General features: G+C 59.2%; 2 protein-coding genes across 7 annotated transcripts in view; both read left to right on the top strand.

Annotated features, from left to right (window-relative positions):
• Fgd5 (FYVE, RhoGEF and PH domain containing 5) overlaps positions 1-17,358 on the top strand; it is a 56,081-nt gene extending 38,723 nt beyond the window's left edge. Inside the window, exons 10-21 of the mRNA XM_026383062.2 lie at positions 534-592; positions 4,536-4,607; positions 5,013-5,081; positions 6,554-6,637; positions 8,010-8,089; positions 9,808-9,907; positions 10,190-10,327; positions 11,592-11,715; positions 11,933-12,054; positions 12,503-12,631; positions 15,506-15,657; positions 15,907-17,358. Of these exons, the coding sequence (XP_026238847.2) occupies positions 534-592; positions 4,536-4,607; positions 5,013-5,081; positions 6,554-6,637; positions 8,010-8,089; positions 9,808-9,907; positions 10,190-10,327; positions 11,592-11,715; positions 11,933-12,054; positions 12,503-12,631; positions 15,506-15,657; positions 15,907-15,943 (1,166 nt within the window). The 3' untranslated portion in view covers positions 15,944-17,358. The remainder of the gene's footprint in view (positions 1-533; positions 593-4,535; positions 4,608-5,012; positions 5,082-6,553; positions 6,638-8,009; positions 8,090-9,807; positions 9,908-10,189; positions 10,328-11,591; positions 11,716-11,932; positions 12,055-12,502; positions 12,632-15,505; positions 15,658-15,906) is intronic.
• A 7,976-nt stretch (positions 17,359-25,334) lies between these two features.
• The window catches only part of Nr2c2 (nuclear receptor subfamily 2 group C member 2), a 65,458-nt gene continuing 63,540 nt past the window's right edge, over positions 25,335-27,252 (top strand). For 3 of the 6 annotated variants that reach the window (XM_026383082.2, XM_026383081.2, XM_026383088.2), the window contains exon 1: positions 25,335-25,666. The gene's annotated coding sequence lies outside the window, so the exon portion shown is untranslated. Of the gene's footprint in view, positions 25,667-26,465; positions 26,690-27,252 lie in introns of those variants that run through there. The other 3 variants (XM_026383083.2, XM_026383086.2, XM_026383084.2) reach the window with 3 other exon arrangements.

The raw sequence follows: 27,252 nt of genomic DNA, 5'->3' as shown, positions 1-27,252 counted from the left end.
CCCGCTGTGCGCGTGCCCAGGGCTGGGGGACTCCCTGGGGTGGCCCAATGTCAGACAAAGGACGAGAGGGGAGGGGGTGGCGGCTCAGCGACAGGAGGGCAGCTCTAAAAACTTCACCCAGTCAGGTGCCGTGGCGCCCGCCTGCCAGCCCAGCGGCTCGGGAGGCTGAGGCAGGAGGATCTCCAGTTGGAGGCCAGCCTCAGCACTTTAGTGAAAGTCTAAGCAACTTTGCAAGATCCTGTCGAAAAATGAAAGATTAAAAAGTGGCCAGGGATGTGGCTCGGTGTTAAAGCGCAGCGGCCCCTGCGTGTGAACAGCTGGGACGGTCCCCACTGTGACATCTCGGTTTATACCCGGGAAACCGAGGCCCAGCTTGGTCAGGGTGGTCAGGAGGAGAGCTGGGTTGGTGTCACCCCGCACAGAGAACGAGTAGGGGTCAGGGGCGAGTGGGGAGGGCCAGGAAGAGGCGAGGACGGGGACAGCTGGACCAGCCCTCCCCAAAGGGCCGGGGGCTGACTCTGCTTCCTCCCCAGGAGCCCTGAGCCTCATCTCCAAAGTCACAGACCGAGCCAACGACAGCATGGAGCAGGGGGTAAGTCCAGCCCTGCATGCCCTCCCTCGGTGCCCACCCTGCCCTGCCTGACGCGGGAGACCCCATCCCCGATCCCGCGGGGCCCTGCAGAGGGCCTTCAGTTCTAGCCTCAACGATTGCTGTGTGACCTCAGGTACGGTGGGTCCCTCTCTGGGCCTCTGGCTCACCATTTGAACAAAGAGGGAGGCCACAAGCTTCTACAGCCCCCATCCGTAAGGCCCCGACGGGGGTCTGAGACCATCTGCCTCAGCACCTGGGGGGCTTTGTAAATGACAGGCTCCGAGGGGCACAGACCTTGGGTCTTCCTAGTTGGAGTTTCTGGGCGCAGAGTCCGAGACAGGCGTTTTTTGGGGTGTGCAGCACGAGGGGTGCTTAACCACGGAGCCGCATCCCCAGCTCGGTTTATATTTTATAAAAGCAGGGTCTCCCTGAGTCGTTGAGGGCCTTGCTAATAAGTGACTGAGGCTGGCCTCTCAGCTCGCGATCCTCCTGCCTCAGCCTCCCGAGCCGCTGGGATGGCAGGCGTGCGCCACCGCGCCCGGCCGTGCAGGCATTTCTTAAATCAGCGCCCCAGGTAAAGGGCCACCCACGTCTGAGACTCTAGACCCTGGGTCACTGGACTACGTGGGCTGGGAGTCCACTGCCGGTTCTGCCTGGTGCGATTCTGTGACCGGGGGTGACGCCGTGTCTGCCGAGGGTGACGAGCCATCCCCCGTCCAGTCCCACTCGGGGGTCCCCGCGGTGACTTGTGTCCCCTCAGTCCCTGCTGCGCCTCGCGGTGGGCACTTGGCGGCTTCTGTGTTAAGAATGATTCTGAGGCCGCGTCCTGGTGAGCGGGAAAGCACGGTGACCTGCTGCCCGTGACCTGCACAGGCACAGAACGGGGTGACAGTGGCTTGTGGCCACGGCTGATGCACAGAGCGTCCTCGCTGTGAGTTGTGCAGAAGGAGAGGAGGAGGGGACGGAGCATTTCTGGGCCACCTCCTGTGTGGCAGCCTCCCGTCGTGGGGTGGACTGGAGACACGCAATGAGGCGGGATCCCAGCGCTCGAGGAAGGGCCCGCTCAGTGGAGCAGTAAATGTCTGGTTGCATGTAACCCCAGTAAATGTCACCAGAGGGACAGAGGGACAGCTGCAGAGTTCAGGGAGGGGACACAGCCCGTGCTGCTCGGGCCAGAGACGTGAGTGTCCCCCTTTCCGTGCGAGGAGTGGATGTGGAGCACCGTGCCCCAGGACATTTGCACAGTTGCGGAGGCAGGAGAGGCCTGGAGTTGAGGAGGCCGAGGTGGGACAGGAGTCTGGGGGGAGACCCGGGGCTGGCCGGTGACGAGGGGCTGGGCACAGAGGCCGAAGCCCACTGAGCCGACTTTGGGTGGGTTAGACGTGTCCTCTCTGGTGTCTGCCGGGTCCCCGCCCCGGGGCTGGGCATCTGGGCACGCAGCGCGGTTCCCTGCAGAGGGGCTCGGGCCCAGCAGCAGACGGACGGGGCTCCCCACGCCCCTCGGCTCCTCCAAGGAAAAACTGGGTCAGGAAGCGCTGGCCCTGGACACCCCCCAGGCCTCTGCTCTGGACCCAATGGCCACCTCACGCTTGCATGGCCAGATGGGAGGGTGTCCACGGCCCAGCCCAGGGCCCGAGCTCCGTGACTGAGGGTTCCTGACCGCTCGGCCTCTGCCACCCCCACAGCCCAGGCCCGTCCTGCCTGCTGGCTGCCAGCCTGGCCCTGCCGTCCGTCCCCGATGACCGCCAGGGAGCCAGTTAAAATGCGTCAGAGGGCGCCATCTCCCCTTTTGCCGAAGCTGCCTTTATTTCTGTTGGTACCAGGGATAGAACCCAGGGCGCGTAGCCACTGACCCGGTCCCCAGCCCCTTGTCTATTTCATTTAGAGACAGGGTCTCCCTGAGCTGCTCAGGGCCTCCTTTTGCTGAGGCTGGCTTGGAACTCGCCATCCTCCTGCCTCAGCCTCCTGAGCTGGTGGGATGACAGGCGTGGGCCACCGCGCCCCATTGCTGTGCTCTGTTTCTGTAATGGTTCCAGCCGTGGCATTGGGAGCCCCTGCAGTTAGTCTCCGTGCCCCTTTCAAACGCCCCCATCAATGTGAGTCGGGGCGTTGTTGTTTGATATTCCAGATCAGTCCGTGTCCTGTATTTACTGTCCCTGTCTTAGAATCAGCCCTTTCTCCAGGAATCCCTAGAACCTTTCATCACATCATGGTCTTAAAAAAAAAAACAAGATTTGGAGCTAGGTGCAGTGGCGCCCACCTGTCCTCCCAGCAGCTCAGGAGGCTGAGGCAGGAGGATCACAAGTTGGAGGCCAGCCTCAGCAATTTAGCCAAGTTCTAAGCAGCTCCGTGTGACCCTGTCTCTAAATAAAATACAAAAAAAAAGGGCTGGGGACGGGGCTCAGGGGTTCAAGTGCCCCTGGGTTCAATCCCTGGTACCAAAATAAAAAAAAAAAATACAAGAACCAAGATTGGGTCCCTGGGTACAGCCCTTGCTCACGGGGCCTCAGTTTCTCAAGCCGTCTCCGCTGGCGGAACCAGGCGGTCGCCCATACTCCCCCGAGAACCCGCGGGGACCAGCACCTGCACACAGAGCCACTTGCACCTTAAACGCGTCGTGAGTTCGCACCTTGTTTCCGACTCACGTCGTCACACACCCTGGCCTTCCCCACCCCCGCTCTCAGAAATGTCCCCCGACAGCGACTCCCATCCACTTCGCCGTCCCGTTGGCCCTCAGTTCTCAGAGACGCTGTCGGTGGGTCCACAAGTCCGGGGGGGCCAGCTCTGTCCTCTGGGTGCCCTGAGGATGGCCGTCCACCGCCTGCCGGCTCCATAGTCTGGGACGACAAGTCGCCTGTCCCTCCTCGGGGCCTCCACCATCTGCCCTTTGTGTTCTGGTTTTTGGAAGCTGGACTCTGGCGCGTCTCTGTGGGTCTGGAGGGGCCTCAGGTGGCTTAAAACCTGTCACGATTCTCAGGCTTTTCGGTGGGACCTGCCCGTCACTGGTCCTTAGTTAATTTGGGGGACACTGTCTTGGATGCTGTGTGACGCACCCACAGACATTTTCCCTCCACCTCTCTGTTTCCATTTAGATCTTTACCGATCCATCCTCCCCCTGTGGGTCCCCTCCCCGGCCACACCTGTGGAAGGTGTCCCTTCTTGTGGATTTTGTGGGTCTTTAAAAACATTGCCATTCGACTCTGTGAGAGTCTCCGTGTCCCTGCACGTCACCTGACTTTGCCCCTTTAGAATTCCCTTTCCGTCAGGTTGATCATGTTACTCTGAAGCCCCTGTGTGTTCGTGCCACTGCCTGTCACCTCTTGTTCTGCACAATCAGTTGAGGCGTCTGGGGACGTGCAGGGATCCTGGGCAGCCCGGGCACCCTCACCTCCAAGGGTGCTCTGTCTGGCCCCAGCCCCAGCCCCCAGTCTGCCTCCTGAGCCCCCAGCAAAGACTCACGGGAGGGAACCGGCCATCGCGTGCAGATTCCCACGTGTCCACCTCTCTGGGCTGTTCCGGGTCCAGCCGGGCGCCCACCCTCGACCCCTGGGAATGCGTTAACATTTGAGCTGCCCGCCACCTCGTCCTCCCGTGTGTCACCCGTGGTGGAACGTTTGTAGGGAGGAGCGTGTCAGGCTTTGGGATTCCGTTCAGGGGCCGGCTGGTGACCTGGGGTCTTGCAGATTTAAGGTCAGCTGGGACTCACAGGCCCCTGGAGCCTCCTGGGAGCAGAGACGGGACCCAGCCTTGGGAGAGCAGGAGCTGTGGCCCAGAGACAGACAGGGTCCGTCCCCAGCACACACAGCAGGAGGGTGGCGTCAGGCCCTGAGCCTGGCAGGACCAGCCTTGGCACCCCGCAGGCCCGGCTCTGCCCAGCGTCCCCCCTGCCGTTGATAGAGGCCAGATCGGGGACCAGGGCCTGACCCTCTGCCCTCGCCCACAGGAGAACCTGCAGAAGCTGGTGCACATCGACCACAGCGTGCACGGCCAGGGAGACCTGCTGCAGCCAGGGAGGGTGAGTGCCACCCTGTGGGGAGTGCCAGGCTCCCCCGCCCCAGCACGGGTTGGTTCTGGGTGTCCTGGGGGGTCTCCTCACTCCGGGAAGACGGGGTGCCAAGTATTTTCAGTCCCGAGTGGCTGCAGAAGCAGAAGATCATCTCTAGAACAAACCTCAAGAAAGCATCTTAAAAATACGGTCTTTGCCGGGCCCCGGGACTCAGGCCTGTCATCCCAGCGGCATGGGAGGCCGAGGCAGGAGGATCGCAAGTTGGAGGCCAGCCTCAGCCACTTAGCGAGGCCTGAGGGTCCTCCATGGGGGCTGCTTTCTGGTCCTCTGGAGTCTTCAGGGTCATCCCCTGCCCCTTGTCTGGGGCAGCAGTGGCCCAAGCCAGGTGACCGAGGTGTGCCTCCCTCCCCACAGGAGTTTCTAAAGGAAGGGACACTGGCGAAAGTCAGGGGCAAGAGCAGACATTCCCGGCACCTGTTTCTGGTAAGTACGGTCCCCACCCAGCTCCAGCCCCTGGACCCTCTAGTCCCGTGAAATTGTCCAGGGCCCGCATTCGAGTGGCAAGGAACAGGTAGAATGGAGCAGGGCAGGATCTACGTCCTGTGGTGTACTGATGTCAACCTTGGTGGCTCACTGACACATGGGCAGCTCCCTGTCCCCCTCCCAGGACCGCCAGGATCCTGTACTTACTGTGTTAGTCAGCTTTCCATCACTGTAACAGACATCCGAGAGGGTCAACTTAAAAAGAAGAAAGGTTTCTCTTGGCTCAGTTGCGGGAGCCCCACCTCGCAGCCCATTGGCCCTGTTTTTTGGGGCCTGTGGTGAGACAGCGCGTCAAGGCAGAGCTAAGCCCCTCGTCTTCGGGGCCAGGAGGCCAAAGAGAGGAAGAGGAAGGGGTTGGGTGGGGTTCCACAGTCCTTTCAAGAACATACCCCCAAGAACCTAAAGACCTCCCGCTAAGCCCCGCCTCTTAAAGCACCATACGCCCCAATAGCACCAGGCTGGGGACCAAGCCTTCCACGCAGGAGCACTCAGGGGATAGTCAAGACCCAACCCTAACACCTCCTGTCTTGTGGGTATCCTGTTTCTCTCCGTCATTCCCTGTTCCTGTCCATCCTGGCTGCCTCTAACAGCCTCTTGCACTTTACTAGGATTGTGGGCAAAGCAACAGCATTGAGCTCTGAGCACGCGCTTCAGAGCCCACGTCCGAGGTTTGCCGAGCACCTCCTTTGTGGTGGGTTCTGGAAACAGGGAGGTCAGTCCCACGGGCCTTACCCTCAGCCCTCAGGGTCCCACGGAAGGAAAAGGACACGGGAAGACAGTGGCAGATACAGCTGCCCCAGGGAGCCAGGTGGCCACTGGCTGGACTTCTGTCACTAAGCATTGCTTTGTCTGATGGGGACCTTCCTACTAAAGTGGTCAGGCTGCAGGCTTGTGTCCGGCTGCCCTGACTCGGCGGGATTTTGAGATTCATCTGCAAGTCTTGGTGGTGCATTCCCTTGGATTGCTCCGCAGTGTCCAGAGTCTGTACCATGGACACCCCACACCCTGGTTTTTATTGTGGGTACCAGGGATTGAACTCAGGGGCACTCAAACACTGAGCCCCATCCCCAGCCCTATTTTGTATTTTATTTAGAGACAGGGTCTCAATGAGTCACTTAGGACTTCACTAAGTTGCGGAGGCTGGCCTCGAACTTGGGATCCTCCTGCCTCAGCCTCTGGGGTCACTGGGATGACAGGCGTGCAGCATCATGCCTGGTCCCTCTTGAGCGTCTTAACTCGGAGTGGGGTTGTGGGGAAGGGGCTCACGTTTTAGCCCAGAGTGGTCTTGCTCACCTGCGGGGTCCCTGGGGAGTGCCGGATGCCTGTGCACCCCAGAGCTCAGGGATCCTCCAGGACGGAAGCCCGGCACAGGGACCCGGAGGAGCCTGATTGATAGCCTGCCCTCTCCCCAGATGAGCGACGTGCTTCTGTACACGTATCCCCAGAAGGACGGCAAGTACCGGCTGAAGAGCTCGTTGGCGGTGGCCAATATGAAGGTAGAGCCTGGTGCTGGGCATCTGGGAGGCCCCAGGGGAGGAGGAGAGGCACCCCCACAGGCCTGGAGAGGGCCACCCCGGGAATCAGTGTCAACTGTGGTCTGTGGCATGTTCCGGGTCCTCTGGGGAGAGGGAACCCTGGAGGGCTCCCTGGAGGCAGCATCCTAAGCACTCAGAGCACTTGATAAATAGCTGATGGGAAGAGGGCCTAAGCCCCTGGGAACCACCATTCTTATTTTCTTCCCATCCCCCTCCCCTCCCTTTGTCTAATCCAGTGAACTTCTACCCCTACCCTGGCCATTGGGAGTCAGTATCCACTTATCAGAGACAACATTCGGCCTTTGATTTTGGGGGATTGGCTTATTTTGCTTAGCTTGATAGTCTCCAGCTCCGTCCATTTGCCTGCAAATGCCATGATTCCCTTCATCTTCATGGCTGAGTAATATTCCATTGAATATATATGCCACATTTTCTTTATGCATTCATCTATGGAGGGGCACCTAGGTCGCTTCCATAGCTTAGCTGTTGTGGATTGAGCTGCTATAGACATTGATGTGGCTGTGTCACTGTCGTGTGCTGATTGTAAGTCTTTTGGGTGTAGACCAAGGACTGGGATAGCTGGGTCAAACAGAACCACCTTTCTTTTTGTGGCGGTGACCTCCACCACTCCCGGGGCCTCCTGCATGGGGTCCCCTAACAGCGGTCATGTCCTGTGGCCGGCTCTCTCCGCTGAGGCCCATCTGTGTGGTGACAGGCGTCCGGTTGCTCCTTCCTCAGTGCCATTCTGTGTGTGTGTGGCACCGCTGGGTCACGCACTCACCCCTCAAGGGACGCTTGGTCCTTTCCACATGTGGCCCTTGTAGTAATGGCTGCCACAAACGTGGACACGCCCGTGTGGCCTCGCCCAGCGCACCTTGGTCCTGAGGATGGGGACGCTTGGTGGATTTGGGGCACTCTTGGGGAGCAGGAGGTTTGGGGCAGTCGTCACCGAGGACAGAGGAGGCGCCTGCCAGCGGCAGGGCGGGGAGCGGGGAGGACCGGGCCAGTGACCCAGGGGCTCCGCGGAGTCGCCTGGTGGAGGAGGCCGTGGGAGACCCTGCCAGGGGCCGGCGTCCGCCCGGCAGGACAGCGTGCCTGTAGGCTGCCCAGGAGGGGACAGTCCCCACAGCCTTCCTGGGGGTGACGGCGCCAGCAGCCAGACACCTCCTACAGCCTCAGCCATGGCACCAGGGCCACCCTCGGCCCACGAGGACCCTGGGGCAGAGACGATGTCCATGGCAGGGCCAGGCCCCTTTGTCCACCGCCACCTGTGGACAGCAGGCGGGTTGCTGCCCTCCCGCCGCAGCCTGAAGGGGCTCTGTGGGTCCCGCAGGTCAGCCGCCCCGTGATGGAGAAGGTGCCCTACGCGCTCAAGATCGAGGTGCCCGAGTGCTGCCTGCTGCTGTCGGCCAGGTAGGGGGCGGGGCTGCGGGAGGGCGGCGCCTTGAGGTACGGGGCGGGGCTATGGGATGGGTGGGGCCTAAAGGTGTGGGGTGGGCCAGGGAGGGGCGTGGCCTCGAGGTACAGGGTGGGGCTGCTGGAGGGGCGGGGCCTTGAGGTACGGGGCGGGGCTATGGGATGGGTGGGGCCTAAAGGTGTGGGGTGGGCCAGGGAGGGGCGTGGCCTCAAGGTACAGGGTGGGGCTGCTGGAGGGGCAGGGCCTCAGAAGAGGGCAGGAGCACAGGAGGGGTGTGGCCTCAACATGGGGCAGGGCTGTGGAGTGGGCGGGGCCCCAAGGTATGGGGCGGGGCTGGGTAGGGGTGTGGCCTTCAGGGATAGGGTGGGGCTGCAGGAGGGGCGGGGCGTCGGGGTATGGGCAGGAACACAGGAGGGGTGTGGCCTCGAGGTGTGGGGCCAGGCTGTGGGCTGGACGAAGCCTCAAGGTATGGGGAGGAGGGGAAGGAGGAGGGGTGCTGGGCAGGGATCCGTGCCCCCCCCCATCAAGTCAGTGACGAGGGGGGGTGGTCTGTGTCCAGCCTTGGCTGAGGGTGCTGATAGGCCACGCTGGGCCTCAGGTGGGGACGCCCATCTCCCCCAGGGAGGGGCCCTGCGCTCTGGCCTGTGGCATCCAGGAGCCTGCCAGTGACAGGCCCGTCCCCTCCTGCCAGCCTAGACCCTCCACACTGGAGCAGTGGGGGCGGAGGGGCCGTGGAACCCGTGGATTTCCTCTTACCGACACGGCAGCCGGCTGTCCCCACGCCCACACCGAGCACCTGGTCCCCCCCGCAGCCAGGGCGTCCCTCCCGCCCCCTCGGGCGCGGGCTTTCTGCGCGGGCCGTGCGCGCCACCTGGTGGGCACCGTGGGAACTCCACCCTGCGCTGGTTCCCAGGGACCCTAGCCCTGGGGTGGCCCTGTCCACTCAGGACGCGGTGCTCCGCAGAGAGGGGGCTGGCGAAGTCTGTCTGTGGGGTGCGTGAGCCTCTAGGGAGCCCTGTAGGACATCAGGGGAAAGATGGAAAGATGGGGTGCTCACCCGTGCCAGCTGCCACCCCCGTCCACGAGGACCCTGGCCTTCTGTGCCCTCCTAAATTGTGGGACCCTCTAGGCTTCCCTAGGGCCCCCTGCTTTGGAACGGTGTCTTGCCAGGGACAGAGGGACAGGACAGAGGACACCCCCTATTTCATTTCACCCTCACCACGGCCCTGGGAGCTGGAGTTGGAGAAGCAGACCCAGAGGCACCCACGCGGCCATGGCCCCTGGTAGAGGCCAGGAGCTGGACGGACTGATTCCTTCCTCCACTCACACCCCCCAGGGCTAGAACCAGGGGCGCTCAACCTGACTTGAGGGGGTGGGAGTGTCTGCCCCAGCCCCAGCCCTTGTTGGATTATGTTGAGAGAAGGGTCTCCCTCAGTGACTTAGGGCCTCGCTAAATGGCTGAGGCTGGCCTCCAATTTGCAATCCTCCTGCCTCAGCCTCCCAAGCTGCTGGGATGACAGGGGTGCGCCATGGCCCCATGAGGAACTGGGATCTAGTCTGGGGGGACTGTCTAAATAAACAAATGACCAATGTAGCTGCTTTGGTGGTGGGGTGAGGGGCTCTGGGGTGGGGCCGCGCAGCGCGGAGTGATCCACAGGGAGGGGCGGGAGGTGGAGGCCGCAGCTGCCCCGCTCACCGAGGCCCATGCCCGCAGCTCCTGCGCCGAGAGGGACGAGTGGTACAGCTGCCTGAGCAGAGCGCTCCCTGAGGACTACAAGGCCCAGGCGCTGGCCGCCTTCCACCACAGCGTGGAGGTGAGTGGGGACCAGCTCCCAGCCTCAGCGGGTGCCAGGGAGGTGCCGCGCCCTGACCTGGGGACACTGGCCTTCCACGCGCCCCTACCCTGCTGTGACCCCCGTCCTGCGCCCCAGGAACACAGCACCCCCTGGCCACGCCTCAGGGTCCAGCTGTTCCCAGCCCAGGCCACGCAAATCAGGAGCGCGACGGAGGTCCCTCTGCACCAGAGTCCCCTGCGCCCCACACCCGGGGAGGGGAGGGGCCGCCTGACCCGCTGCTGGCCGCTTCTGTCCCCGCAGATCCGGGAGCGGCTGGGCGTCAGCCTCGGGGAGAGGCCCCCCACCCTGGTGCCCGTCACCCACGTCATGATGTGCATGAACTGCGGCTGCGACTTCTCCCTCACCCTGAGGCGACATCACTGCCACGCGTGCGGCAAGGTGAGTGCCGCGGGGTGGGGACAGGGCCTCCCTGCCCAGCCAGGGTCCAGGGCCCAGAGCAAGGCACGTCCACCTGGCCCTGGGGGGAGGGGACCGACCGTCTTATTTTATTTTTCAATATTTACTTTAAATATTTTATAATTTTTATTTGTTCTGTGTAGAGACACATGACCCCGAGTGCATTTTGACATATGAATCACACGGGGAGTGGGACTTCCCTTTCTTGTACATGATGTGGCCTGCCACTGGTCGTGTGTTCATGTGTGAACGCAGGAAAGTCATATCCGCTTCATGCCCGCCCCTTGGTTCCCTTTGTGTAATGCAGTGAGCATTACACACTCACACACACACACACACATACACACACACCGTGTGTTAGTGTCCTCATATCAGAGAGAACGTTCGGCCTTTGTTTAGGGGGGAGTGGCTTCTTTCACTCGGCCTGATAGTCTTGAGTTCCATCCATTTACCAGCAAACACCATAATTTCATTCTTCTTTATGGGTGAGTAATATTCCACTGTGTCTATAGACCACATTTTCTTTATCTATTCATCTGTTGAAGAGCATCTGGGTCGGTTCCACGTTTAGCTGTTGTGAATTGTGCTGCTGTAAACACTGATGTGGCCGTGTCCCCGTCGGGTGCTGACTTTAAGTCCTCTGGGTATAAGCCAAGGAGTGGGACAGGCGGGTCACATGGTGGTTCCATTCCCAGTTTCCTGAGGAGTCTCCATCCTGCTTCCCACTGAGGCTGGCTTTGCAGTGTCACCGGCCGTGCAGGAGGGTGCCTGTCCCCACGTCCTCGCCAGCACTTAGGGTTACTTGTCACCATGCTCCAAATCCCGAGGTGGCTCCCTACTTACCATGTTTAATCTTTCAGTTAATTTTGGGGTGCATTGTGACCCCACAGGATGGTGGGGCTGGTTCCCCAGTTGTGTGTGCGTGTCACACACCTGAGTCAGCAGCACTCCACGGTGACCTGCCCCCTGCCTCCCCCTGGTCCCCTCCTGTCCTCTCCTGGTGTCCCCTCTATTTCCAGGAGACGCCCCAAAACACAGTTGTGAAGGACACGTGGCAGGTCCCTGGAGGAGGGAGGAGTAGGCCCGAGGGGACTTGCTCAGGAGCAGTGGCACGTGGCCTGGAAAGTAGGGGTCACGACACCTGGGGACAGTCAGCAGTCAGGGCTCCCTGGAGGAGGGGCCAGGCGGGGCCAGGCGGGCAGGGGCCGTGGTCAGCCTGACTGGCGCGTGTCCCCGTGTCCCGCAGATCGTCTGCCGGAACTGCTCGCGGAACAAGTACCCGCTGCGGTACCTCAAGGACCGCATGGCCAAGGTGTGCGACGGCTGCTACGGGGAGCTCAAGAAGAGGGGCGGCCCCGGCCCCCTGAGAGGTGGGTGGCCCGGGCTCCTCCTCTGCCCCACTGTCCCCGCCTGAAACCACGTCCCCCACGAGGGAGCGAGTGGACCAAAGTGGCCCTGGGGCACCTGGAGGTCCAAGCTCACCCCAGGGCGCCCACCAGAGGGGGCAGCCCAGCCCCTGCCCCACGGCCTCTGTCTGTTCTGGTGGGAGGGACCGCCTGAGCCGTTGGTGGCCTCTGTCCCCTGCAGAGCGGCCCGTGAGCATGAGCTTCCCGCTGACCTCCGCCCGCTTCTCCTCGGGCAGCGCGCTCTCCGCCGTCTTCCCCTCCACCTTCAAGAAGCAGAAGAAAGTCCCTTCGGCCCTCACGGAGGTAAGGCGGACGGCTACCTCCAGGAGGCGGGGACTTGGAGTGTCCACTGTCCCCTGGGGGACAGGAGAGGGTATCAGAGACGGACCTCGGGGACACTCGGCCCCTGAGCCCCGTCCCCAGGCCTGTTTGGTACTTTATCTAGAGACAGGGTCTCCCCGAGCTGCTTAGGGCCTCGCTGTGGCTGAGGCTGGCCTTGAACTGCAGATCCTCCTGCCTCAGCCTCCGCCGAGCAGCACTGCGCACAGCTCCGAGGCAGGTTTTGACCTCAGGTCCCCTGGGTCCCCTCAATCCTGTCTGTCACACCCTGAAGTCCTGCTGTGCTGACCTGGGTGCTGACTAGATCCCGGTCTCAGGTTCCAGGCAGGCGGGCGGTTTGCGGGGGCTTCTCCCCTTGGTGTTTGAACTGTGTCCCCCGCCTGTCGCCTGACTGCTGTGGTCCCTTCTGCAGGTGACAGCCTCTGGAGAGGGCTGTGCCATCAGCGGCTACCTGAGCCGGTGTAAGAGGGGCAAGCGGCACTGGAAGAAGCTCTGGTTTGTCATCAAAGGCAAGGTGCTCTACACCTACGCGGCCAGCGAGGTAACGGTGGCGTTCCAGGTCCCCCCTTGTCAAGTGGGTGCCCCGGAGGCCCCTGGGGTCTGCCCACGTGACTTCCCCGCAGGGCCCTGTGGACCCCTCTGTGGGGGCCACCCCTCCCGGCCGGGAGCCTCTGTAGAGCAGTGGCCTGCTGGGTGTGGACGTCCAGTCCCCCGCCGTCCCCACCAAAGGGACCTGCAGTCTCTCTGCAGAGACGGCAGGGTCCTGCATGTGGAAGGACACAGGAAGTCTTCCGTTGTCACAGGCCCTGCATCGGGGTACGCCAGCCGTGCCCCAGGAGGAAACTCCTTTGTGCCCTCTGTGGGGTGATTTGGGACAGAATTCTGCAGCTTAGAAGCCACCCCCTGTTGTCCATCCATTTCTTTTACTGGGGTAGCTGATGGCTGCAGGATATCACACGCCCCAGGAAAAAGGGAAACAGCTGGACGCAGTGCCTCGCTCCTGTCATCCCAGCAGCTCGGGAGGCCGAGGCAGGAGGATCTCCAGTTCAAAGCCAGCCTCAGCCAAAACGAGGCCCTGAGCCACTCAGCGAGACCCTGTCTCTAAATAAAACACAAAATAGGGCTGGGGACGGGGCTCAGGGGTCGAGTGCCCCTGAGTTCAATCCCTGGTACCAAAAAGAAAAAAAAAAAGTGTGACATTTTTAGAGCTCATCTTACATCCTCTAAAATAGAGGCTAGAGAACCCTCGAAACCGGCAGCCAGCTCCCAAGGTGGACAGCTGTGGGGCTGTGGTCACAGGCTGGGGACTGCTCCAGGGGAAGCCTGTTGGATCGTGTGAAAGGGTCGCACCCTCTGATTGGCAGCCTCCTCAGGCCAAGTCCCCTTTCAACACGGGTCTCAGCTGCGTTCTGTCCCCTGCAGGAAGAGCCCAGGGCTGGCCGCTCCCTGGTGACCACAGCGGGGCTCGGCTGATGTCCCCAGGTCACTTCCTTAGGGTGCAAAGCTTTCCTTTCAGGCCCCTCCTTGGGGTCACGGGGACCTGCAGGGAAGCAGGCAGACAGGTGGGGGACTCTTCCAGAGCCTGAGGGACCAGGCACCGGGGACCAAGGTGACCTTTACTCACGGTCACCCAGGTGGGGCTTTCTGAGCTGGGGGCAGTTTTGATCCCACAACAAACTGAAATGTGGCCCAGCAGCCTTCCAGGGCCCAGAGAGGCCTCCAGCTAAGGAGGCACACCAGGGGACACTCACAGAGGGGCTGTCACCACTGACCGGCCAGCTGGACTTCCTCTCCACGGCCTCCCGGAGGCTCCACTGTCCTGTGAGGTGTGTGAGGAGCTTTCCATATGTGGCGGCTCCCCACACCGCCCTGCCACAGCCCGGTCCTCAAGCAACGTTGCAGGACACGCGTGGGGGACATTAGCGATCTTAGATGGGTGAAGGGGTTGGCATGTCAGTGGCCTCCCTAGAGTCCTGAGAACACAAGGCCCAGCCTCTACAGGTGCTACCTGTTCCTTCTCGTGGTGAAGAGCAGTTCATAACTCTGCTGAAGTCTATTCATCAATATTTTCTTTTTTTGGTACCAGGGATTGAACCCAGGGACACTTAACCCCTGAGCCCCGTCCCCAGCCCTTGTTATATTTTATTTAGAGACAGGGTCTCCCTGAGTTGCTCAGGGCCTCACTAAATGGCTGAGGCTGGCCTTGAACTCACGATCCTCCTGCCTCAGCCTCCAGAGCCACTCGAATTCCAGGAAATAGTTTGACTTCTGTGACCTTTATCATTCCTCATCTTTTTGTTTATTTTTCCTGCCCTAGTGCAGTGGCCAGCACCTCTAGTGCGTATCAGGTTAGGCTCATGAGTGAGCACCCTCTTTCCCTGTTCCCAATTTTAGGGGAAAAGCACTTAGGATTTTACTTCTGAGTACGATGTTGGCTGTTGATTTTTTATAGATGTCCTGGGTCAGGTTAAGGCCATTCCCTTCAACTCCTACTTTACTGAGAGTTCAAATCATGGATGAATGTTGCATCTTGTCAAACACTTTTCCCAATCTAGAGATTTTTAAAGATTGGTTCAAATTTTTTTTTTTTTTTTTTTTTTTTTTGGTGCTAGGGATTGAACCCAGGGGCACTTAACCACTGAGCCACATCCCCAGTCCATATATATATATATATATATATTTTATTAGAGACAGGGTCTCGCTGAGTTGCTGAGGCTGGCCTTGAACTCACGATCCTCCTGCCTCAGCCTCCGGAGCTGCTGGGATAACAGGCGTGCCCACTGCTCCTGGCCAAAGATATATTTCCTGTGTGGATGGAGCTATGGCTCGGTGGCGGGGTGCTGGCCTAGCATGTGAAGCAGCCCTGAGTTCAGTCCCCAGTAGTTTTTTTTAAAAAAATGTATACATAGATTTTCCTCGGAGCCATGTTTTTAAGATCCATCTGCGCCCTCTGGGCATACCTCATGGAACTGCTAGCGACTTCTTAGCAGGGACATCCGAGGGCTGCGTCCTGGAAATGAGGGTTCGGGGGATAAACACATCAGAGGTTGTCATTGGCCACCTGGGCACCGAGTCTTTGGTCAGGCGCTGACGGAGGCCGGGTCAGAAGGCATGGCAGGTCCAGATCCACAGTCCGGGTGACCCTGGGAGCCTCTCTGAGCCTCAGTTTCTTCTTTTGAATGGGGACGGACACCCTCAATGATCCTAGTGACGATTGAACAAGGGAATGAAGGAGAAAATGCTTGGCTCCTCCTGATGGGCTGTTCTAGAATGTTCCTTCCCCCTTGGGGTGGCCCGGGTGGAGGCGAGGGTGGGAGGTGAGCGTGGGTGGCCCCAAGGCGCCCCTCCTTGTCCACCCCCCGGGGGTCCCCACAGGGTGTGGTGCTCAACGTGAGGCTGTCCCTTGCCCCCGCAGGACAAGGTGGCCCTGGAGAGCATGCCGCTGCTGGGCTTCACCATCGCCCCGGAAAAGGAGGGCTGCGGCGAGGCGGGCCCCGTGTTCCACCTTTACCACAAGAAAACCCTCTTCTACAGCTTCAAGGCGGAGGGCGCTGGTGTCGCTCAGAGGTACAGGAACGTCCTTCCCCAGTCCCCGCCTGTCCCCCAGGTGCCACCCGGAGCCCGGGCGTGTGGCCTGCTCCTTGCCCGGGGCCACCCTGTCCTCCTGGGGAGGGGCTCAGCCCTCGGATCCGGGTGGACCTCTGCACCCCCCAGGCCCTGGGTGTCACGGGGCCCCTTGCCTGGGTGACAGTGGTCAGTGCGGTCACCCGGGGTTTCTGTGGCAGGGCCGTGGGGACAGTGCTGTCTTGTTCGCAGGTGGATGCAGGCCATGGAGGACGCCAGCGTGCTATAGCAGTGGCCACTGGGACTCGGGACTTGAGAGACTCTTGGGGGACACTGAGCCCTGGCGGAGGCCACCCGGGTCACGACTGGTCCTGACCCACGTCAACCTTCCCGCTGGGACCCGCCCCACCCAGCACCTCCGCAGGTGGAATATTTATGGCCCCCATGTCCCCCTTGTCCCAGCCCCAGCCACGAGCCACTCCCTCATCTGGCAGTGAGGTGACAACTTGGCGCCTGAAGATGGTGACCAACGTGCTCAAGCAGGGGCTTCGGCGCCCGAGTGTTGGTTTGGGCTCCTGGAAGCAGCAGCCGGTCCCTCCTGTCCCCGGGCCTTGGTGGAAGAGAACCCGCAGGAGAGCTTGTCACCTTGTCACCTGTCACCTCCGAAGCACTTTATTTGGCTGAGTCGCCACCGCCATCTCCACGTTTTCCAAGTGACTAAGGGAAGTCACTTCAGAGTCCTGGGGACTCATTGGCCACCAGCCAGGTGTCCCCTGGATGCGGGCACAGGCACCTGACCCCTGCAGCTGGCCGCGACCGTGTCCTGCTGTGAGTCCCCAAAGGCCCCCTCCTCTCCAGGCAAATCTGGAAACACAGCGGGCGACAGACCCCCACCCTGGGGACCAGCTCGGACCCTCGGGGGACTCTAATTTATTGTGCGCCTTCCCGTGTCCACCCCCAGGGGCCGCCTGTTCACGGGAGCCTGACCCTAGACACTCGGTGGCCCTGGGGTCCCTGGGTCCCACCACCGAAGCCTTTTTCATGTTTCAAAAGAAGCCAAACAGAAAGAACAGGAGGTGGGTCCCTGATCTCAGCAGGTGGCCCTGGACCCTCCAGGGTGCGGGAAGTCGGGGCTTGAAGATCTGTCACCTCCTGGGACCGTCCACGTTGCTCATGATGCTGGAAATTTCTTTTTTTTTCTTGATGGAAAGCAGAGAGGGGCCGAGGGGCAGGGCTCCTTGTTGCTTAGAGTCAGGATCAGCCTTGTCATTCCCTGCTCTCCTGTCCCCCTTCTCCTGCTGCCCTGCCCCCTAGGGAAAGGCCCTGGTGACAAACCGTTTGTAAAAAGCACCCTCGTCTCCAGGACTTTATTTACATTAAATATTTTCAGGGAATTTCTTTTCCTAGGTGGCAGTTTTTCCTTTTAAATGTTTGCATTAAGCGGGATGGAGGGTTGCCACCGGGTTACGGGGCAGACCTGTTTGTTCACGGTGGAGGACTTCACTCCAGCGGAATCATTTTAGTGGCAAGATGCACATAAATGGGCTTCCTAATAACCCGCTGAGCCAGGCACCGTGACGAACGTCTGTCATCCCAGCGGCTCGGGAGGCTGAGGCAGGAGGATCGCAAGTTGGAGGCCGGCCTCAGCAACTTAGTGAGGCCCTGTCTGAAAATAAAAAGGGGCTGGGGGTGTGGCTCGGTGGTTAAGCACCCCTGAGTTCAATCCCTGGTACCAAAAAATGAAAAAGGCTCAAGAGTTTTTCTGGTCATGCTGATGAAGTAACTGGGGGACACCCTGTGGCACAGCCTGGCACTGGGTGGGGGTGTAGGGGAAGAGGACCATGCTCCGTGTCCCCTTTGGGAATGTGCCGAGGGCAGGCAGCTGCTGCGGTCACCAGGGTGGTTGCTTTGTCTGCACCTAGTGCAACTTCTTCCTCTGATCCTCAGTGTAAAAGTTGTCCCCAGACAGAAGCCTGACATGGGGACTCTGGCCACCGAGGCCAAGGGAGATAGGAAGAGGCCCAGACGCTACAGAAACTCGGTGGGATCTTCTGTTAATTGATTCAGGCTGCGTTCGGTGGCTTCTGCGATCATGGAACATTCTCTGCCTCCTGCGCTCCGTTGGTGGCGAGGCCAGATGTGCCCACACTGAGAAGAGGCCTCTTTTTAGCAGCGAGTAAGAGGAAGCCGACAGAATGGAGCAAGGAGGAAGTGGGTTCTGCAGGAGGAGGCCCCAGAGCAGAGGATCCGGTAAACCCCAAATCGGTGGGCTTTTCCGACCTGCTGTCCCAGGGTCAGCTGAATTCCAGGGCTGCTTCCCAAGGCTGCTGGCTGCCACTGAGAGCCGGGGCTCCTGTCCCTGTCCACAGCCCCCAGGGAAGGATGGCTGGGCTTCCTGGGGCTACTTCTTGCTTAGAAGCTCCCCCCAGTGAACCTTTTCTCTTTTTAAGTTAACTATGTCAGGTATTTTGTTGTAGCGACAGAAAGCTGATTAATATGTCAGCAGCAGGCGGGGAGGGGTGGCCGCTGTGGATTCATGCAGGGCCCACTCTCTGGACCAAATCTTCTAGAAGAAAACTAGGGTTTGGATTAGTGACATGCAAGGGCTTCACCTTGCCATGGATTTTGGGGATGATCTGTGATAGAATACTCAGGGGGCCATTATTTGGGCCATCTGTCATCCATGTTTTGCTAGGTATTCGAGTCAGTGGTATTGGGGAAGGTGATTTGACATTATTGATCTTGTAAGTTCCCAATCAGACAGAATTGTTAATCAGTAGCTAAACAGTACCAACCTCTACAAGCTCCTAAGAGACTCTTTCCATGATTCTTGGCCACAACTAAGCACTGAGCACTCCGTAACCTTATTATTCAATTGAATTCTCCCCCAGAGGCCTGCCCAGATGAGTTCTGTCGTTATGCCCATTTTGCAGATGAGGAAGCTGGGGACAAGAAGCATTAGGGCATTTTTCTGGGGTCACAATTGGCAAAGTTGGGCCTAGCTAAGAGCAACACCGACATCAGGGCTGCTCCCCAGGGTGTCTCTTGAGCTGCTCACATGAGCAGTCTTCGTATTCTAAGCAATTTTCTGACACCTACAATGTGAATTCCTTCCCCTCCAAAGTCATGATAAACATGGCCCTAGGCCTAAATTGTGCATTTCATTATCAACCCCAAACCACAGTACACCTTTTATTGTGTAATATGTAACTAGTGCAATGCTACTTGAATATATTATGAAATATAATACTATTTTGGGCTGGGGTTGGGGGTCAGTGGTAGAGCACTTGCCTCGAATGTGCGAGGCCCTGGGTTTGATCCTCAGCACCTCATAAAAATAAACAGAATAAAGGTGTTGTGTCCATCTACAACTAAAATATACACATAATACTATTTCAATATGATAAAAAAATAAAGCTCTATTTTTATATATTTATATATGCCAGACCTACCTGCATTGCTCCTGGGCAGCTGGAAATTTAAAACCCGAAGCACATATATTTTATTTATTTATTTTTTAAAGAGACGGGGTCCCGCTGGCTATGGTGGTGCTCGGTGGTGTAATCCCAGGAAGTGAGCCCCGTCCCCAGCCCTATCTTGCTGAGTTGCTTAGGGCCTCGCTGTTGCTGAGGCCGGTCTTGAACTCACGATCCTCCTGCCTCAGCCTCCAGAGCCCCAGCGGCTCAGGAGCTTCTGCAGGATGGGCACAGGGGTGGGGGAGACTGAGTATCTACAGTGCTCTCTGCTTGTCACCAAATGGACCCGGGAGTTGTGCTGCCTGTCAGCAGTACCTGGGGACCGTGTGGATGTGTCAAGACAGCCATGGTCCCCGCCCGCCACACAGCTGCCACCCTCCTTGTCTGAAAGGCCATTCATGGTCAGTTATTCCAGGAACTGACTCCCCCAGCTGACACAGACACACGGTGACATAAACACGGAGTTTCCTGGTTCCGGGCAGCGCTGATTACCTAAGCCCCAGCTGAACCCTCTGTGTAGGAATCACCTTGATGTGGGGACCCGGATGCTGCCCTCCAGGAGGGCCAGGGCCTGCCCCGGGGGCTGGGAGTCCCCGGGCAGCTCTGCAGGAAGAGGGTGGCCGGTGGCTGAGTGCCGCGTGCATACTCTGAGAATTCTAGGGCGCCATGGGACACTGTGTAACCAGGTGCATTCTGACAGTGACGCCAGGCTCCACGTCGTGCCAAGCACCGGCTGGTGATCGGTGGCCTGCAGCAGCTTTCGTGGGAAGTCTGAACTGCGCACTGTCACGGCTGGAAGCGCAGGGAAAGAGCACAGGGCAGGGGGACAGTGACTGGGGGGACCTGAGGCAGGTCAGGAGCAGTCCTCAGGGTGACTTCTGAGCTGGGCCTCGACTCACAGCGAAAGGGGACTGGAGAGGGGGGGCAGAGGGCAGGAGGACGGGGTTCAGGAACGGGCCTCCGTGTGGCCTCTTCGGGGACTGCAGTGGTTCAGAATGGCCAGACGCAGACGTCACGACAGTGGTGACACTGGAAAGGCCATCTGGGGCCACTGACCTTATCCTCCAGTTATTAGCAGACTCCGGGGGCCTTAAGATGCTTTCAAGTTGGGGACAAGGTCAGGCCTGAGTGTTAGGAAGCCCCTTGCTCTTCCGTTTACAGACTGTCCCCGGGTACAGTCAACGCTGCCACTCAGATGCCACTTGGATGCCCTCCTGCACGTTCCATGTGGCACCGTCACTCCTGCTTAGTGTGGCATATACATTCCCTTCCCTTGGGCCCCGCCAGACCTTGGCGATGGCCTCAACAGGTAACAAGCAGAGGAAGTGACTATGTAACTTCTGGGGCTAAATCATAAAAATGCCACTTTGTTTTCTTTTTTCTGGTACCAGGATTGAACTCGGGGACACTCGATCACTGAGCCACATCCCCAGCCTCATTTTTGTATTTTACTTAGAGACACGGTCTCCCTGAGTTGCTAAGTTGTCGAGGCTGGCTCTGAAGTCTCCATCCTCCTGCCTCAGCCTCCTGACCCACTGGGATTACAGGGGTGAGCCACATCCCCAGCCCCCACTTTCTTTTCTTGTGACACTTTTTTTTTGGTTGACCTTGGGAACTTTAACACTGGGCTGAATCCCCAGTCTTCTTTTATTTTTGTGGTACTAAGGGTTGAACCCAGGGCCTTGCACATGTGAGGAAAGCCCTCTATCACAAAGCTACATCCCCATCCCCTTTTTATTTTTGGAGACAAAAAGGGCTTCACTAAGTGGTCCAGATGGGCCTCAAACTTGTGATCCTCCCGCCTTGGCCTCCTGACTCTGGCATGCAGCTGCTGTGCTGTGGAGAAGCCCAGTCCACGTGGAGAGGCCCTGTATAGGCAGGCAGGTGTTCCCATGAGAACATCAACCCCAGACTTAGAAGGGAGTCTTGCCCATCACTCCAGTTCCAGCCACTGTCACTGCGACCATGAGGGACCCGAGACTTACCTAACTCAGCTCCTGGAACTGCAAGATGGTAATTGGTTTAAAAGTGATTTTCTTTTCTTGCTGGGTGCAGTGACGGACACCTGTCATCCCAGCAACTTGGGAGGCTCAGGCAGGAGGATTGCAAGATGGAGGCCAGCCTCAGCAACTTACCAAGGCCCTAAGCAACTCAGCGAGACCCTAACTTGAAACACAGAAAAGTTCTGGGGAATGTGGCTCAGCGGTTAAGCACCCATCACCCATCACCCAATGAGACGCACAAGGGGCCCTGCTTTTGAAGAGGCTCCAAACGAGGCCCAGATGTCCTGGAAGACCAGGACAGGACTGAAGGCGGAAGGAAAGAGACATGAGACTGAGATCCCTAGCACTTCACCTCCAGATTAGGGACTGCCCACCCTCCACCTGGCAGGGAGCGGGGTTATTCTCTGGAAAGAAAAACTACAAGAGGCTGGGGACTCAGATGCAGGCCTGGCTGGGGACAAGACACTTTACAGAAAACAGGACAGCTGGCATCCACGTGCTCAACAGGGGAACGCTTCCCCCCACCTGCCAGCCCTCAAGATTGAGTTCCTAGTTACACAACATTTCAAAACAAGGAGCATCCTTCAGAACCACCCGTGTTCTAAAAACAGGGCCCAGTGCAGATGCACCTTGCTGAAAATATAATCTGAAGTTGCCATCAGACCCTCAAGATGGAGGCCTCCTCCAACAGACCAGGATGACCCTGCCCAGGGCAACTGCAAGGAACACTTCTTCCAGGTGCAGGAAGCCCCCAGCTTAAAGGGGCCCGAGTCTCAGAGAAGGCAACTCAGACAGGAATAGGGAATGCACTCCAGAGCCACCTGGCCACCCCAGGGACATGAGTCTCTCTGAGCCCTCTGCAAGTGGCCTGATGGGACTGACTTGCACAGAGACACGGACGTGGGCAGAACAGGGCTTTCTTCCTCAGAGTCCTCGAGGACAGAAATGACTATTAATAAATGTTCCGCTGTTTGCTGAGCACGTGACTTCGTGTCAGTCACCCTCCCTGCTCAGGCCTCGGCCTCTTCAGCTGTAAAAACAGGATAATGCCGACTACTTCGTGAGATTACAGCAAGATTAAACGGGATCATGGGTAAGTGTCAGGAATGTGCAATCCGGGACCACAGCTTCCGCCTGCCCCCATTCCAGTCTCAAGAAAAAAAAAATCAAAGGGTTGACAGCAACTGTGTAAGGTTTAAATGTTTATTTCACAAGTGGGAAATAATTATATAAGCGATCCAAAGAGAAGTCTGAGAAAATGGTCACCCTAGATAAGAAAGCATGAACTTTTACAGGAGATGTGATAAAGTCCTTATACGTGGTCATTACAAAGGCAACGATTAAGCCTTCCCCATCTAGGATACAAAAGTCAGCAATTAATTTATCTTGAGAAAGGAAAAGCATCGTTTATTAGTTTTCTTAACATCAGATCTCTGCGCAATAATTTGAAAAATTTTGTGCATCTACAACTATTGTTTAATTAAAATTTGATTGTCATGGAGTCAACATATATTATTTAAATTTCAATGCACAATAATGTTGGATGGTAAATAGGCATGTTCACTGTGCTAGGTAAAAAATGAAACTGTGATACTTCCTGCTCTCAAGTTCACAGGGAAAAACCAATCAATTATTGACCACGGAACACACTGAAAGAGACCTGCCCTGGGGACAGCTGGGGCAGATGAGTGTCACCCACAGAGTTCTGTGCAAGGAGCCAGAGCTCACATTCTAGCTCGAGAACCTGTTTTTTGCCAAGTTCCTCTGTAAATATAGGGACAATATAAATATTGTCCGTTTGTCACACACTGCTGCTAGGAAAAGCACTCATAGCCCCTCCTTTCCACTGTGCACCAGGTCTACGTGAGGGCAGGGACAAAGGGAACAGCACATCCCCATCCGGGGCTCACGGTGTGGGCAGGTGCAGCTAGATGCATGATCACCCCCCACCCCCAGCTCCTGTCCCTGTAAATAAACAATCTCTGGGTGGCGGTTTGTTTTGTCACACATGTGTGCAATGAAATCAGCAGTGCAGGCCTGGAGAGCACAGAATTACCCGTGATGCTCAGCAAAGTGCTGAAGCCAGGCCCTGCTTCAGAACCCCGGGGACCTGGCAATTCAGAGGGGCACCCAGTCAAGAGTCCCTTAAAGGCTGGTCAAGCAATGTTAAAAGTACTGGAAATGCAGATGCTTCTAATGAGCTCAGGAAAAGGCAAATGCAGCCAGCACAATCCAACGTGCATTTTTTGTGTGCCTACAAAGCCTATTAAGAATTATAAAGCCAATTAAAGCATTAGCCCAGTGCAGCCCTAAGGGAGCACACAGCCCCTGGGTGCATGCACACGTGCATCTGTCTGCAAGGAAAGATGGCCAAGTCAATCAAGGTTGTTATGAGCCCTACCTGAATACTACTGCAAATGTGGCAATCAGGTGAGCGGATTCACTGCAAATTTAACACCATAAGGGTACACCAGGGCCCTGGCTTTACTGAGGTATCTGCAACCCTGGGCAGGACATGGAACCTCTCTGTACAAGTTCCTGCACCTCAAGAGAATGCATCTTTATACAGAGTGCTTCATTCAGAAAGCTACAGAGTATTAAGGGAAAAGATTAGAAAATCATAAGTCATTGAAACATTCATTACTGTTTAGATTTAAAAAAAAACACCCTAGGTTCCTGTGATAACCTGTTATGGATTTTCACACATCTCTAGGCCTACTTAGCATTAAATTTTTATTTTTGGAAAAAGTGCACAAAGCAGTCCATGTCTACAAGGACTTCCCATGCAAATATTGTGTTACCTTAGGTACAACATTTACCCTTTTGGGTTCTCACCCACTTCCCTGATAAAATAGGAAACATCTCCCTGCCAGAGAGGATTTCACCGGATTCTCTCCAGGCCCCTTCCAGTTCCATGCAGTGTGGGTCACCTCGATATTAGGAATACAGCTCTTGGGCTGGGGATGTGGCTCAAGCGGTAGCGCGCTCGCCTGGCATGCGAGGGGCGCTGGGTTCGATCCTCAGCATCACATACAAATAAAAGCAAAATAAAGATTTGTGTCCACTGGAAACTGAAAAATAAGTATTAAAAAATCCTCTTAAAAAAAAAAAAGAAGGAATATAGCTCTTTCCTGCACCTTGCAAGGTGACAACAGAGTGGAAAGGGAAACAGGTGTGTTGAAAACACCTTCTACCAAAGAGAAACCTTTTAAGATAGAAATATTTTCAAATATTTTAAATAAAGTATTTTAAGATCATGGACAAAATCAAAGTAGGAATCACCCTGAAAAAGTCGAGAGAGGTACCGTCTAAGAACAGTCATCTTGGAGTATTTATTCCTAATAAGAAAAGGGGAGGAAATCGATCAGGACCCGCAGCCCGCAGAAGCCTGGTGATCCAGGCAAGGGGAGACTGGACACTCGGGGACATGGGGGACAAGTGCCCGCGTCTTCCCAAGCCAGTCAAAGCTGTGACCTACAAGAGCCAAGCCCAAACCCAAGCCCCACGACCCGAGAGGCGGCAGATCGCGACATTTTCCTTGGGCAGCGTCGCCGCTGTCGTCAAAGCTGCTCTGCGCACACCCTCCCCCTTTCCTGGGTCCCGATCGCGCAGGGAGGGGCGGGGCGCGCACTGCGCAGGCTCGGCCGCGAGGTTCGCTTTGAAAAAACAAGAAAAAAAAAAACCCACGCAGGTGCGGGGCGTTGCCCACGAGGCCTGGCTCGGACACCACGGGCGCGCTCTGGGCCGGGCACCTTTAAATCGCCACAAAAGACGCGGGCACCGAGCGAGGCCCAGAGCGCGCCCCGTCCACCCGGGACGCCCCTCCGGCCGCCCGCCTCCGCGGACTCGGCCGCGCCACTCGGGGCCCCGCGGCTCCCACCAGGGCCGCCCGGCGAGCCCCGCGGGGCGCCCGGGGGCGGCGATGCCAGGGAGCGCGGTCCTCGCCCGGCCGCCCAACGGCGCGCGGCGGCCGCGGGCTCCTCCCCTGACCGGCCCGGGACCCCGGGCGGCCGCGCGGTCTGAGCGGCAGGCTCCCCGGCCGCCCGCCGCCGCCGAGCCCGGGAGGAGCCGCCGGGGCCCGCCGCTCGCGGGCCGGATGGACCGGGCGCCGGCCGCGGCGTTCCGGTGCGCGCGCGCGCCTCAGCCAATCGCGTGCTCGCCCGCCCCCCGCCGCCGCGGCGAGGCTGGCGCTGGGAAGAGGAAGAAGAACATTCGCCCTCCTCCTACCAGCGCGCGGGCGGCGGCGGCGGCGGCACCGGGGTCACGAACTCTGACCTTTCACTGACAAAAACAATAACAAACCCCCCCGGCCCCGCGACCCCGGCGGCGCCCTCGGGCCCGCCCCCGCCGCCCCCGCTCCCACCGCGGCGTCTCGCCTCTCCCGCCTGCTGCCCCGCGAGCCCGCGGCCCCCGGGCTCCCGCCATCCGCCGACGCCGGGAGCCGGGCCTCCCCGCGCCCTGCCCTCCGCGCCGGGGGCCGCCCGCCGCAGACACGGGACCTGCTTCGAGGCCGCTTTGGCGCCCCATCCTGAGGTAAAACTGAACGGAGGGTCGGGGCGGGCTCGGGCCGGCGGCGGAGGGGGCGGGCCTGGCGCGCGGACATGGAGGCGCCGCGGCGGCGGCGGCTGCTGAACTCGACCCTTTTACCTTTGCCACGGGGCGGTGGCGGCGGCGGCGGCGCCCGCCGCTTTGCATAGTGGGCCGGGCCGCTCCCCTCCCTTCCCCGCCCGCGGCCGAGCGGAGCGAGCGGGCTCCCCCTGACCGGCCCGGCCGGCGCGAGGGTGGGGGCGGAGGGGGAATGGCCGCGGCCCCGCCTCACAGTTGGCCCTCCGCCAGCGCCGCCATTTTGTTCCCGATGGAGACAGCTCCGGCTGGGCCGGGCTCCCCTCCTCCTCCTCCTCTTCCTCCATCTCTCCTCCTCCTCCCTGCAGTCCCTCCTTCCCTCGCTCCCCGGCTCTTCGCCCCTCCGCTTCCCGCCTGCAGTTGGCGGTCGCCGCGGCCCAACCGCCGTTTTTTATGAACGGGAGGGTGGAGGAAAAGGAGGGAGGCGGGTGCGGGCCGCGACCTCCTGAGTGACAGCGGGGTTGACCTATGGGTGCTCCGATAGGAGGGCCGGGGCTGCGGCGCCGCCCCCCCGAGGCTCTGATGATTGGCTCTGGCGGGAGAGGGCGTTCCCCCGGGGGGCGCGGGCGCCCTGGCGGGGCGGGAGCAGAGGCCGGGGCGCGGCGTGAGGCCCGGGCGGCGGGGGCGGGGCCGGGGGCGGGGCGCCGGGGGGCGCGGCCGGGGCGGGGCGGGGCGGGGAGCGCGTCGTCCCTATGCCCGGAACGCGTCGCTCGCGGGTGGCGGGGAACAATAGTAGAAAAGGTGATGAAGCGTCTGGAGTCCACGGCGCGGCCTCGTGGGGACAGCGTTTCCGAAGCCGGACACCTGTCGGGGCTCCTGCGCGGGCTTTGGGCCCTGCCCTGGGCGAATCCGCTGTCCGAGGCTCAGTTTGGTGGTCGGTCCAGCGGGGAGAATGGGCGCGCTTGACCGGCCGGACCCCACCGCCCTTCCCAGGTTGGTTTGCGGGGCTCGAGGGCTGTAGAGTGGCCGTGTTGTCCCCAGCCGCCCGGAGTGGGGCGCGTGGGGCTGGGGAGGCGAGTGCGGGGCGCCGGGCTCCGCGGGCTCGGGATAGCGGGCAGCGAAGTTCTGGGCGCCACCCGCAGGACCGCCGGTCGGGTGGGAGGACAGTTAGACGAACACACCCCCAGGGGACCCGGAGGAGGAGCTGGAGGCCCGGGCACTGGCTCAGCTTGCACCGTGAGGGTGCCCGGTTCCAATGGAGGCGCCCGGTGGGTCGCCAGCCACAGGAGCTGCGGGGCCTTGGAGGGCCGGCCAGGCCTGCTGGAAGGTGCTTGGAGATAGGTCGTTGTCCTGTGATCCCCCTCTACCCCAGGCCAGAGGCTGTGACTGTCGCCGCCGGGTAATGCAGAACGTCTGCAGTTTGACAATAAGAGACAGGGAAAGTGTCCCTAGGAAGTCACTTTACCTCGGGTTCACATCCTTTGCCAGCCCCCTCTGTCCGTCTTCAGTTGGGCAGATATTTGCTGAGCCCCACTCATCCCCCAGGCAGGGGGATA

The sequence above is a fragment of the Urocitellus parryii genome, chromosome 16, assembly GCF_045843805.1.
Source record: "Urocitellus parryii isolate mUroPar1 chromosome 16, mUroPar1.hap1, whole genome shotgun sequence".
Lineage (NCBI taxonomy): Eukaryota > Metazoa > Chordata > Mammalia > Rodentia > Sciuridae > Urocitellus > Urocitellus parryii.
This window is presented reverse-complemented; position numbering and strand designations above follow the sequence as displayed.